General features: G+C 47.9%; 1 protein-coding gene across 3 annotated transcripts in view; it reads right to left on the bottom strand.

Moving 5' to 3' along the window:
* Positions 1-10,248: 10,248 nt before the first annotated feature.
* The window catches only part of WWP2 (WW domain containing E3 ubiquitin protein ligase 2), a 122,703-nt gene continuing 118,860 nt past the window's right edge, over positions 10,249-14,091 (bottom strand). For 2 of the 3 annotated variants that reach the window (XM_033128076.1, XM_033128077.1), the window contains exons 21-24: positions 13,926-14,030; positions 12,917-13,013; positions 12,627-12,699; positions 11,932-12,088 (exon numbers count right to left, since the gene is read on the bottom strand). In XM_033128076.1, coding sequence (XP_032983967.1) covers positions 11,989-12,088; positions 12,627-12,699; positions 12,917-13,013; positions 13,926-14,030 — 375 coding nt within the window. In that variant the 3' untranslated portion in view covers positions 11,932-11,988. Of the gene's footprint in view, positions 12,089-12,626; positions 12,700-12,916; positions 13,014-13,925; positions 14,031-14,091 lie in introns of all 3 variants that reach the window. The other variant, XM_033128075.1, reaches the window with a different exon arrangement.

The following is a 14,091-nucleotide window of genomic DNA, read 5'->3' as shown; positions in this document are numbered from 1 at the left end:
GTCGTCAGGAAAGCCAGGATGCAATGGTTCTGAGGCTTTGGGCAGGGGAATGAAACCATCACCCCAAGCAGTGGGTCCTTTATAGAAGACTCGGGCGGCAACTCTAGACCACCCAGGGTTCAGGTCTGCCTTTCATAGTACAATTTGGACTTAAAAAGACTTCCAGGGTCTAATGAAATAATGCCACAGGCTTTTAAGTTTGTTGCTATTTGATAAATTAGAATGTTTATTGAGCATCTAAGAACATGGGAATACCCAGGCCTTGTTATATTTAAGTTTGACCCACATATGGAAAATTGGCTTCTACCTTCCTAACAGGATCCTAAATTCCTACTTCTAACAAAAATAGTTGATAGCCTCGAGGCTCATTTTCTAAGGCAGAATTGCTGCCATCCTATGTGAGAGCGTGAGCATTGCAAGGCTATTGATAAAGTCTTGCTAATACAAATAGCAGCTGACTTGTAAAACCCAAGGCCCTCACATAAAATGAAATCTTGCATTTGTATAGCCTGACAGTCTCAGGATGAGATTTCTAAACTACTTCTGTTTTGGAAACATTGAAAAAGTAACCTGGAAAAAGTCCGATCCCAAGACTGGATCTTGTATCCATAGCTGTGACATTACCTTCATTTCCACTTCCAAACACTTCAGAATGACTTGTTACAGAGGTCAGGCTTCTCCTGCTACTCATGTTACAGAGACAATGGTATTTATTCCTTTCTGGTTTTATTTGATAACTAACGTCTGAAATATCCCTGAATTTACAGGTTAGTTCTTAATGTAAAGATGGATATTATGGGAATGGAACAACAGCTTTCGGCCAACTAGTTAGTTAAATGTTACTTAATTTTGCTCAGACCATCAATCACTAAAGGGACAAAAGGGAAGTAATCTTACTGAGAAACTATCATATTCTCCAATGTGCTAGATGCAAAGTAAACCTTTCCAGCAGGAATTAGCAACCCCAGAAGCTTAATTCCAATTTCTAGAGGACCCTCCAGTTAGGAGAACTCAACCATACACAATCACTTTCATTTCAAATAAATGACTTAACACAGGTCCTCATAAAATAATGAAATATCCCCTTCACTGGGAAGTTACGAACAGGCCTTTTCTTCTACCATTTTCCTACAAAAATATCTATAAAGCCGAAATAAGAGGAGAATTACTTAGGGTTGTTGGTTACATACGACACTCTAACGAAACTATTTCACCTGCCCCTGTCCCAGGAAATGGGAAGGCAGAAAACATTTATGTGCCCCACAAGAGAGTATGTCTACAACTTCCCTAAACAAATTCACTCCAAATTATTACACAGAATATAAGCAACTACTGATTAGCCCATCTCTATGCCATTCAACTCTTGGCGTTACCTATTTTTGCCTGGGAGTTAGCTTTCAAAAAAATTAATGGCTATTCTTGTTGGGGGAGTAAGGGGAAAGAGAAAATGACTCAGTAGAGAAATGGAAGTGAGGAAAGAAACCAGGAACAGAAAGGATGGAGAAACTGTGGAAACGAATCTATTTCCAGGGCCTAAATCAAGAGCAGTCTATCTGATCCCTCCTCTTTGGAGCCAAGCTGTTCTTCGACACTAGGTGGCACCATTGACTAATCTCATCTCTTGGCAAGAGAAACAACTGATTGAAGTTCCACAGCGACTTGGGAACCTTCCCCAAAGTTGCTTCCTGGCACTTTTGCTTTGGGCTGCAACAATCCAGGTGAGATTTTGAAGGAATTTGGAGAGGGTCTGGGTACAGAAAGATCCGGTCAAGTTGCCACACCTCCAACCCTTGCTGTACTCCACCCACACTACTGCTTACGGGGTGAATATACAAGATTTTCTCTGCCCTTCAGATATCATGTTTTTATTTCTCCACTGCTGACACCACTCCTGGTTTCTTTAGAGACCGTATTCAGTGGTGTGGTGCTGGTAAATGTGTAACAACCAGTTCTCCAAAAAGGAGGGAAGAGGGCGTTGATTTATTGCCTTCCCAATTTCCTTGGTGTAACTACTCCCATCATGGCTGACTTCACTATACCAACATAAGTTGGGAAGAGATGCACAGTATAACCTAAATATAGATACGACAGATAAAAATAACCTCAGGAACACACGATAGTAAAAGGTAATGCAATAATTAGGATATGATGCATTTTGAGTATTACCTTTATAGATACAATTTATTTCATTGTCAATTTCCACAATCTACCTCCTGTATTAGAATCTCTGGGAATCTGTTTTTCAAGATGCCCTCCATGTGGTTCCTGCACACATGGAAGCTAGAGAACCTTTATTTCGATGTAGACAAATCTATCAGTCTTTTGCCTTATGATTAGCACTCTGTAGGTCATATTTAAGAAGTCCCTTCCCAACTCAAGATCTCTTCTCATACACACACATCTGTTAACACTCCACAAATGGGCTTCCATCTCTGCAGCTTAGCACGCATGTCCGACCTCTATACACTGCAGCATACAACCCTCACTCGTCACCAATGGCTCCCCTTTGCCAACCAAGATGGCCCTTCTCAGCCCTGACCTCTCTTGACCTGCCCTCTGAAGGCCTCTGTCGCGGCGCTCGTCCCTGCTCCTCTTGGACCCTTCTTGCCTCCTTTAGCTCATTTTCCTTTAAGGTTCCATCTTACTCAACCTATCATTGATATATTTTTTAAAATCCTCAATCTAGCTGATGCCTCTAATTCCAATACTCGTTTCTCCTCTTTATTCCATATCCTGGCTAGTCACCCACTCACCCAGAATTGGGGAGTCGGACTGGTCACCTGCTCACCTTCAGCCTCTACATTCATCCACCTCCTTGTCCTACCACGTGGACCATCTCTGACATCTGCACTCTGCATTCCCACTGCCCCATTATGTTCAAACATTCATCTGTCTCTTCTGTTCTGTTGCCAGGGTGGCCTACTTGCAATCCCTGCTTACCTCCTTACCGCCCTCTCCTCCATATTCTATTCTCATGCAAGAGTTGGCTGGAGGATGAACCTCAGATGAGAGTTCCTGACTCACTGTCATCATCATCACCACTGTTAGGGCCCAAAAAATCTTGTTTGATTTTTTTTTTTAAACCTTTATCCTGACTTCCACTTCCATCATTCTAACCCCCCTAACACACACACACACACACACACATATATACACACATATATATATACACACACACAATTAGTAAACACTTAAATGGGTTTAATAAATGTTCTTGGATATGGATGCATCCTGAAGAATATGCAGCATAATTTTGTATGTGCATGTGTTTTAATTTACATACGATATATTTCCCCTTAGGTCTTATTCTTTCCTATCCTACCCTTTTTTAATTCAGAACAACGTTGTAAAGCTCTATCATCATTGCTATATGGATAGACCCATTCAGTTCGTAATTTTTAATGGCTCATGGCAGAGGTAACTATGTGTTTCTCAAATCCCATTTCACATCCCTCGTTCTTGGACATACCAAACTACACTCTCCATCCATTCTGTTGGAGCGGGCCACGAGGTGAGTCAGAGACAATGAAGAGATGTGAGCAGGCTCAGACAGTGAAAAGCCCCTCCTGCCTCTCTCTTCGCAGGCCTTGGCCATAGACAAGCCACACGCGGGGACCCACACTAAGCTGCCAGTATCATTCAATATTCTCCTACTCCTCCTCCATCAGTGCTCCAGCCACACCAGCCTTTTACCAGTTTCTGGAACATGCCAGTCTCTTTCCCCCTTGGGCCACTATATCTGACAGGTCCAGCCCTGGATGTGGCTCTTTGCTTGACTGGCTCCTTATCTTTCAGGTCTCCAGGCTGTAACCCCTCTTTCGAGATGCTTTCCCTAAAGCTCTATATCTATTTACCCAGGGCATGGCATGGTGACTTTGGCTAACCATACTGTACCGTATACGTGAAAGTTGCTAAGAGAGTAGATCTTACATGTTCTCACCACAACACAACCATAAATGTTCTCAACAACAACAAAATGGCAATTACGGGAGGTGATGGATATGCTAACTAACCTTATTGTGGCAATCATTTCTCAACATATACATGTATCACATTGTCACATTGTACACCTTAAACTTATACAGTATATGTCAATTATATGTCAATAAAGCTGGAAGAAAATATTTATGCAGGGGTTTCCATTACCCAGTGGCAGACAACTTATTCCTCTGGGTTATGTACCCCCGTTGGAGAGCAGGGATGGAATAAGAGAGTCAAAATTTAATGTATGAGCTACTTCGCCCTATCCCATAGGCCCAATATTTTTTACCAGTGTGAACCAATTACAAGGAGTTGGCAAACAACCATGATTATAAAATCCAAAAGCTCAAGGGTAAAATGAATTCTGTCCCAGAAGCAGCAATGCTTCCACACCCAGGGCCCAGCACAGCCCAGAGCCTCATGAGGGAGGCGTCTGTTGAGGTGGGAGACTTGTCCCCTTTGAGCCAACCTCAGCGGGAGTCCTGGAGCTGCAAAGGCCGGCCTTCAGGCTAATTTACTGCTGTAATGGCACCACCCACTCTGCAGCTCACCCTGCAATTACACAGGAAACGGACCCAAAATTGTCCTTGAGAGACTGGACATGACTCTTGCCAACTGCGTTTGGCTGGAGGCCCAGAGAAGCACTAATGACATCCCCAGGCAGAGTGGCACAGTCAAAGGCTGGGCCAGACCTAAGGCCTCCGAGACCTTCAGTGCTGACAGGCAAACGATGCCAGGCTGTGGGCTGGGGGGAAGGATTCAAATTACTCCCATTTCCCAGTGTTTCCTTTCCCCAAGAAAAGGAACAAGAGTGATACTGGTACCTGCCTGCCAATATTGCAGGTTAGTGTGATTTTTCTGATCTACAGATAATCTTCATGCTATGGCTCTTTCCTTTATTAAAAAGCATGGCCCCATTCAGAGCCCAGGGTATGGGAGAGATGCTAATCCAAGCACATTTCATCTGACCTGGGCTGGTGTCTTCATTATCTACGGCTGCAGCACACCTGACCATCAACGTTAGCATTTACAACAGCACAAGTTATTACCTCACCGTTTCGGTGGCCCAGGGGTCTGCACAGCCTCGCTGGGTCCTTGCCGTCATCTCACGTTCCACGCGCACGTGCTTGTTGGCAGGATTCATTTCCTCCCGGGCTGTTGGACAGAGGGCCTCAGTGGCTCTCTGGCTGTTGACAGGAAGCTGCCCTCAATCCCTTGCACGGGGACCTCTCCAACGGGACAGCTTGTTTCATCAAAGCGCACAAGCAGAGAAGGCAATGCACTTAGCTAGCAAGAAGCGGGTCACCATCCTTTGTCATGTAATTACAGAAGCGACAGCCCATCATCTTTGCCATATTCTCTTGCTGAGAAGGCCATCCGTAGCCCAGCCCCACTCAGAGGGAGGGGATTACACCAGGAAGATGTGAGTACCAAGAGAGGACTATGGGGGAACCACAGGAGAAGTCTGCCTCCCACAGACAGGAATAAGAATTCACTAGAGTGATCCGTAATAGGCTTCAGGGTGTTTTCCTTTTTTAATTTCAGTGCCTAATTCATACCTTACAGTGAAGATAATGTTAGCAGAACATACAGGAGCAAAACATCCCTCTTATTAATAAACAGGACTACCTATTGCCACCATGGGCTTTGGAGATAACAAAACAGAACAAAGCAAAGCAAATCTCCAGTTAGCAGCCGAGTCAGGGCCCTTAGAGAGGTGAGGTGCAATGGACTGAACCATGGCTAACTGGCAAAAACTCAGCTCTGACGTGTAGTATTTATATTTCCTCCCTCCCAAACCCCATTTAAACGATAGTAAATGAATGTAAGAGGCCCCCCGTTTGACCTGGCCACTTGGTCCAATTTGAGAGATAGAACCCGAGAGGTAGATGAGGAAATTCAACACATTTCTGGAAAGAGGAAAGCAGGAACCATAGCCAAGAATTCCCTGGAAGGAGCTTAGTCAAGGAGGGTTCTGGGGAGCCCAGCACAACAGGGAAAGGTTCAGGTCTGAGAGAGGTCTCAGTTAGTGCCATGAGGTAAACACGGGCAGATTAGTTGAAAGTCCATATAAGGAAACAATCAAACCCCCTTTAGGACTTCTCTGTACAGATTGCCAGCCGAAAGCTGACTCCTCCTCTGACCCCAGGCAGACCTATCAAAGGAAAGGAACTTAACTGAGATAGCAGATTAACCATCTCTTCACCCTCTCCAGCCTAGCTAAATTGACAGCAAAGAAAGCTTTATACAAGTCTTGATCCACGAGGTCAAAGATACCTAAGAGGATTCGGCGATAGATAAGGATGTTTAACAAAGTGGAAAACAGGAGAAAGCACATAACTGACCAAGCAGAAGTCTTAACCTAAGACGCTGCAGAGGGAGATGCAGATGAGAAATGAGCAAGACCCTGGAGAGACTCTTGGAGGCAGCAAGAAGGCAGGAGGGCCAAACACTGGGGTAATGAAAAGTTTCTACACAGAAGGGTGGGACATCCAGGTCTTCCCCAAGCTCCACACAGCCTAGCTGTCTCCCCTTTCCCAGCTGCAGGAGACCAGAGGCCAAGTGGAGCTGCAGGCTTGGGGACCCGAGTCAGAACAGAAGGCTGGGGGGTGATGCATGGCTGAAAAGAGAGAAAAGTTAAATCAGTGGTGGCGACTCTGAGCACCTCAGCTCCTTCCTGCTGCTGGTTCCCAGGAAGCCTACAGGCAGGTGTGCTTGGCTCAGGTATAGTTTTCCCCTCAGGAGAGGAGCAGGGGATTCATCTCAGGAAAGACTGAGAAAAGACCCCTGAATAGTGACATTTAGGGCCCCGGTGAAAAAACCCACTTGCCCCCTCATCCCCTTAGAGCAAAAACCAATGGGCAAAAGATCACCCATGTCTTCCTCTGAAATATGGAGAGCCAAAAATTTTGAGTAAGGAGTTTTCTATCACTCCTTCTCCATCTGTGCTCCCTCTTTCCTGTCTAATGGTGTTGCAGCTGCCTCCTCCGGTCCTCCTCTAGAGCCTGGTCTTTGAATGGCCTGGGGAAACCTAGGAATATCACAGATCCAGGCCAGACCAGTGGGATAGGTTGGCTTGCTGAGTTTCTGCCTCCTTAGGCCTACATCTTTCTCAAAGCCATAGCCAGGCACACGGCAGCGACAGTTTGGTTTTGTTTGGCCTCTGGTTGGCCTGCTGCCACGAAACGGGAGGGAGCAGGGGACTGGTGCCCGTCCCATCTATACTGGAGCGTATTTTGACCGATTACCCCACAGCAGCTGAACTCCCAGCCACCACTGCCAGCCTCTGGGTACAGCAGACCCACAACTTCAGTCTTGCTCAGTGTTTTGCATTTTGTTGTTTCTGACCCTTAGAATTATTTATCTTTTTTCTGAACCATACTTTTTGTTTTTTGTCTTTTTATATTTTGTGTGAAGTTATTACCGTGTTTCCCCGACAATAAGAGCTAACCAGAAAATAAGCCCTAGCATAATTTTTCAGGATGACATCCCCTAAACATAAGCCCGAATGCGTCTTTTGGAGCAAACTTTAATATATATAATATAAACTTTAGGATATAATAAAAGCAAAAAGAGGTAATTAGAACCCGGTCTTATTTTCGGGGAAACACAGTATGTGTTTGGAGTGGAGAAGTTGATCAAGTTATGAAGTCACTGTGTCATCTTGACAGAACCCATCTTGGTTCCCAATACTAGTTTACACCAAAAAGAACCAGGGCTCCTAGTGGAGAAGTAGATTCCCAGTTTGTGGCAAGAGAACTAAAGTTAGGACTAGAATATCATGTAGACATCAAAGATATCCAGAGGGATGACAACAAAATCAAAGGGGCCAAAACTGTGACAAGCATCAGAAAGAAAACAATTATTATTGCCACTGGGACCAACAGAATTTGAGTTAGGCCCTGAGTCTGTTATGATATTCAAAAGGTACAAATAATAAAAAGTGTGCCAAAGAAGTCACATGCTCCGATCTGAGTTGGTTGATTGGTGCCTGATTCATGCAACACAGACTACAGGAAAGTGGGCTTGACTGTGGTACCTGAACCAACCTCAGAACAAGGGACCTAGATACAAAGGGTATTTAAAATTGGATTCATGGGGTAGACGGCAGGGAAATGAGCCGAGAGGCAAAAACTTTGGGCGCTTTAATCAATTTTCTTCCCCAAGATAAGGCTGGGGACTTATTGATGCTGAGTTTGTAAGCAATCCTCTAAATGGAAGCACATAGATCTTTAGATCACAGATCTTTAGGGTAAGTTTTTCTAGAAGGGTGAGGTGAGCCCCAATGTAGAAAGGCAGTGGGGGTAGCAAAAACTGAGCTTTCCAGACCCAGTGAGGTCCTACCTTATGTAAAGTCTCACTGGTACCTGGAGACCCATTGGGGACAAAGGGAGTCTTTCTGCTTTTCACTTCCAACATAATTTTGGCTAATTATATAAGGAACTTAATTAAAGTGTGTGGTGGGGGGCTCCCTGCCTATCTAGTTTTACTTGAAACACTTCAGAGTAATAAAAAAAAATTTTAGGATATAATAAAAGCAAAAAGAGGTAATTAGAACGCCCAGGAAGAGCATATGAGGAAGGAATAGTTGTCTACTTTATAGTATTTAGTTCTGAACTGGACAGTATTTATATAATCATAGTAATGTAAACCTTTTTGTTTCTTTTCAGCTTTTCAAATAAACCTTCAGAAAAAGTACACAAGATTTCATTATGGTTACACAATAGAAAGTAAATGTTAAAAAAACAAAAACACTTTGTGTAAAAGGACAAGATGCCCACTTAGATGGAAGAGGGAACGGAGAGCGGGGAGGACAGAAGGGTGAGCTCACAGATTCATTTCACCAGGTGGGGTGAAAAGGGATCCTGCCCATTGCTAAGGCTGGTAAAACAAGAACCTTTTTGAAGGACAACTGGGTAGAATCTGTTGGGATTTTTAGAGTATCTAAAAGGACTCAAAAGAAACCAGCAACCATAGTTGCCTCTAAAAGGTGATCGGAGTGGCTGAGGAACAAAAGAGTAAGGCCTTTCATTGTAGACCCTTCCTGTCTTTGAATTTTAAACCAGTTTAAAATTTTTAAATAAAATGAAGGTACATCATCAACAGTCCAACTTCCAGGATGACTGCCCCCTCCTGGAAAAGCAGCATCAGTGCGAAAGACCTGCCCAAGTGCATTCACCGAAGTGTTGCTGCCACCGACAAGCTGCTAGACACCCACTGTGCCTGTTAGGACAAAGACAGGGTGTTACAGAACCACCCTACTACGCAATATCACGCAGTGAAGAGTTCATTAGATATGTGGACGAACATGGAAAGGTGCCCCTAACATCTCATTGAACGAGACAAGTGAGTTTGCTCAACATGTGTAAGATCTCATTTTTGGTATATTTAAAAATTACATGTATATACAACTGGTATATGCACACAGTAGTCTGGAAGGGCCACAGCAAACTGAGCAGCAGTGACTTCTGAGGATAAGAGTGAGAACAATTTCCACTTGGGCACGTCTTATTTGAATTTATTATGAGATGTCTGTATAATGTGTGGATTTCTGTCTATAATTTTCTCAAAGCATAGCATTGCCCTGTCAAGTGAAAAAAGGATTTGAAGCTGGGGAGCGGGGTGGTGAATTCAGCTGATGAACTCCAGGGGGGAGACGTTCTGAGCATCTCTGCTTCCCTTGAGAAGAAGCACAATCAGGGGAGGCTCGATCCACGACCAAGTCATTTCCATGTCAAATGCATCAAGACCCATCAGCGTGGTCATCTGTCCCATCAGAATTCTTAAGGACTCAAAAGAGTAGGTGGTGAGCCCTCGTATGACCAGGAACTCAATTTCAGTCCCTTTTTCATCATGGAACTTAAGAATCACCAAGAAGTGTTTCCTGAATGAATGACTACCCAGGACACCGTCTCCAGGCGCTGTTTTCCGAAGTCTGTCCAACCTGCAGCTGTACCTGTTGGGTGTTCTGGCCCCACAGCAACTGCACAAAGAAACCCAGGCCTGTCGGGAGGAGGCTGAAGGCACCGAAAAAGGGTGCAGTGAGGCAACTGACCAAGGGCTGAAACCAGTGATCCCTGGACCAGGACTCAGCCGCCCATCAGAAGTGCGGCTGGCTTGGTTAACGCTGCACACACTTCTCAAAACCAGTAAGGAACTCCCCCCAGCCTCCCCACCCTCCCCCCAATCCCAGGCCTGGAGGTTCTGTGGGGCACAGAGCCCTCTTGTCTGGACAGTGATTCTGGAGACAACACGCCAACGCCACCCACAGCTGCTGATTGTTTATTGCACAAGAAACTGGCAATACCGAGGCAAGGGGCTGGGCATTACAAAACAATCTGGTGACCAACCCAGAGCTACCAAAGGACACTCCATACGGACACCTCTGTTATATACACGTATGTACACACACGCGCACATGAACACACTGAACACACATGAGCCCGAGGCTTCTGAACCCGCACGGCAGCTTGCACTCCGACCCCTGACACGGTGAGACGCTGCAGAGAAGCACAGCAAACGACTCCAGAGGAGAAAAGGTTAAGTTGCAATGAGCTAAGCCACTGAAATCGGCACATCAACCCCAAGAACATGGGCTGTCCCTCCACGGGCTAGGGGGAAGGAGGAGGACCTCGGAAGAACAGACTATCCTCAGCAGGCCCGTGACCTGGGGTCCCAGGAAGCTGGAGCTAGTCTGCAGCTGGTGCTCAGCGAGAACCCTGGGGGCCTGGCCCAGGGAGTTCATGACAATCACCACTCTAGCATCCCAGAGGAGCGTGTTTGGCAGGATGCCCAGGGTGGAGCCTGGCAGGGGCTCCAGAAATCCAATCAGACTGCATGCAGCAGCTCGGGGCCCTTTCTGCCGGCTTCCAAGAGCATGGCTTCCTGTGTGCAGGCAAAGCTGCACTTCTAGGCAGAATGAACATGCTCTAGGGTGGCTGGGACACACTGCATTCTCAGCAGGGGCCTAATGGCCCCCCTGGAGGTCTGGAGCCTGGGTGAGGACATGTAGCAAAGGGCAATCTTCTCTACGAAAGGCAGCAAGGTTGGGGTGGCATCAGGGCACCATCCCCTTCCCTCCCTGTCAAGGCTCGGGGATGAGGCCGCTGGGATGCCGAGCTGCTGGGTCAGGCCCCTGAACTCACAGAACTGCTAAGCAGGTTCCTAAGAAGAGCAGCTGTTTGAGAAATTCTTGGACCAACAAGCTGGGTCCCTGCAGGTCCCAGCAACACCTGGTGCACCAGCTCCTTCACAGAAAGTGACAGCAGCACACCAACAACAAAACACAAAGCAACCCTACACACAAAATGCTTCAAGTTTATGTAAAAGAGAAAAGAAAATCTGAGTTTGCTGTTTCCATCCCGCTGACATCCAAGCAGCTGGCACAACCCCTCAGTGGCTGGGAAGAACGAACGGCCAGCCAGAGCGGAGAGAGGCCTCCCTGCTCAGGCTCCATGGCGGGAGCCTGCTGGGAACGAAGCAAACGGCCTCGGTCCAGAGCTCTGGGTGTGGGAAGGGCTCCTCTCTCTCAGAACTTCATTTTATACAGATCACTGGAAAGCTTCTATTTAAAACCGAACTTCTTTTACTGGCAAAGACCCTGGGCCTTCTCAGCCCAGGCAGCTATCCCGAGGGGCCGGTCTCCTTCTCGCCTAACCACCCCGGGAGGCGTAGGGCTTCTGCTGCAGCCCGTCAGCCCTGGCACCCTGCTTTGCACACTCACGCACACCTAGGGTTAGTCTGAGGGGAGAAGGAGGGCAAGCTTTGCAGAGGGGCAGCCCCCCAGACCGCAATGGGTGACGAGACCAACGTGACTAGGGGGCTTTATTCCAGACTGCCACCCGTGGAAGGAGGGAGAGGTGGGCAGGGCCTCGAGGTCAGGCTCTGCTGCCACCAGCCTGATGACAGTGTGTGTGGCCCGACACAGGGCCACCATCCGTGGGGGCCTCCGGCAGGGAGCACGCACGGCTACATGTGCGCTGGGGCGCGTGGAGGGAGCGGCCTCAGCTACTCCTGTCCAAAGCCCTCGGTCTCCTCAATGGCATACAGCAGCTTCTCTTTCAGTTGTTCGTAGCTCTTGTACGGTGGGAGGTCCAGACGGTTGAAACTGTTGGGAGAGGGGAGCGGTACGGTCAGCATGGAAAGGTCAGGGCTCCAACAGCTCGGCCCCAGCCTGGCCGAGGGGATCCAAAGAGTTCACACGACTGTGGCTCAATCACAGTGCCAACCAGCTGGCAAGATGCCGACACATGGTCCTCAAGGACCCTGCTCTGCCAGGCCTTAATGCTTCAGGTTCCTGGACCACAGAGGGGTGAAGAGAGGGAAGAGGCAGTGGGGGAAATGAGGACTGGGTAGGAGGGCCTTTGGGGCAGCAGCTCTTTGCCTGCTGGGATATAAGCGTTTCAATATTTAATACCTGGTATGGCCGCCAGAGTGCCTACCTGCTGCCACAACTCCCAACAGATCAGAGGCCCACACCAAGGCCTTGGCACACCACAGCCCCTCCTCTCCAACCCAACACCCCAGAACCATGTAAAAGTTGCCAGAGTCCAGGCCCTGAAGTCACCCTGCCCACGGGGCTGCCCCTACGGGCTCATCTGGTCTGAGAGGTTCCAGGCACATCCCACTAATATCAATGGGCTCACCAGGTATGGCTTCTGGGCAGCCAGGTTTCCTTGCCAACCTTGTCGATGCAAAACTTCTGTGGTCCGTTGCTACCTGTTATTCGAAGAAAAACACACCGTACATAACAGAATTGTCCCTTCCTATGTCAAAATCCCCCGGCTCCTGCCACAGACGGCTCAGCCCCAGGAGGCATAGCCACAGCTCTTCCCCCTCCCACTGACTTGCTCCCAGGAAGATACTAGCTCCTGCCTTCCCCTGGAGCTGTCCTCACCCCTACCCAAGGGTACCAACAGGGCAAGGGAAAACCTACCAATGAGTTCGGCAAATCCCCCGACAGGCAGGCGGCAGGTCCCGGTAACAAACTGCAGCAGCCGGATACTTTTCTCGTTGTCCATCTCCTTCACCACCTGCAACTCCGAAAGCCAAGCAGAGTCAGGTGAACTCCCTGGCCCAGCACTTCGCCCTAACCTGTAACTCTCCAGTCAGCTGGGGCCCCTTTGGGGCTGAGAACACAAAGCCCGGATGGGTAGGGGTGACAGCCACCAACTGGGAAACCTCAAAGCTGCTCCCTCTGAGAGGCTGTGTTTGTAGAACACTCCCACCAGTCAAGGGACATCTCTTTGTCTGAGGGACACCTCAGGCCAGGTATTCTCTTCTCATCCGAGTTCTGCTTTTAGTAACATACTAAGGACTGATTCATGGGTACAGGTTTCTTTTTGGGCAGATGAGCTCTTCTGGAATTCGACAGTTGTGATGGTTGCACAATATTGTGAACACCACTGAACTGTGTGCCTTAACATGCTTAACATGGTGCATTGCATGGTAGGTGAATTTCACCTCAACAGAAATAATTTTTATATGCTCTTTACTTGTGTGTTTGCTACACTTCACAATGACAACAACAACTAGACCCACACATATAGAGGAGTCAATTCATTATATCCGGGACGATGGGCTCATTCCATTTCTCGGGAGCTCAGCACGTGCTTTCCCATCCCACCAGCTAGAAAGAAACCACACGCCCCACGGGAGCACTCCTTCCTTCCCTTCCTGTGAGCTCCCTGCCGAACGTCAGCATTTAGAGCCGACCCCAGCTGACCAGCGACACTCCCTCAAATGCACTGGCCATGACCCAGCTGCAACAGCTCCGTTTGTCCCAAGGTGGGGTTTCTTATCTCCTTTTGCAAGTTGGGGGAGGTGAGGAGAGCATCAAAGATGAGGGAGTCCTAGCCCAGCAAGGGGCCATGAACGGGAGGGCTGATCTCTGGTTTCCGGCGGCCTGCTGTAAGGGCCCTGCCAGGACGCGGGCGATGACGCACCTGCCAGAACCACTGGATCTGCTTGCTGTTCTTGGTGTAGTGCCGGTAGATGGTGTTCTTCTGCCAGTCATTCATGTCTATCTCCTGCATGCCGCACAGCATCAACTGCAAAGGAGAAGGGGGTCAGCTCCCCGGCGCCAGCCCCCTCCCCACTGGGGCACACAGC

Source organism: Rhinolophus ferrumequinum, chromosome 15, assembly GCF_004115265.2.
Source record: "Rhinolophus ferrumequinum isolate MPI-CBG mRhiFer1 chromosome 15, mRhiFer1_v1.p, whole genome shotgun sequence".
NCBI classification, from domain to species: domain Eukaryota; kingdom Metazoa; phylum Chordata; class Mammalia; order Chiroptera; family Rhinolophidae; genus Rhinolophus; species Rhinolophus ferrumequinum.
Note: the sequence above shows the minus strand (reverse complement) of the source record. Positions and strands in the feature narration are given on the sequence as shown.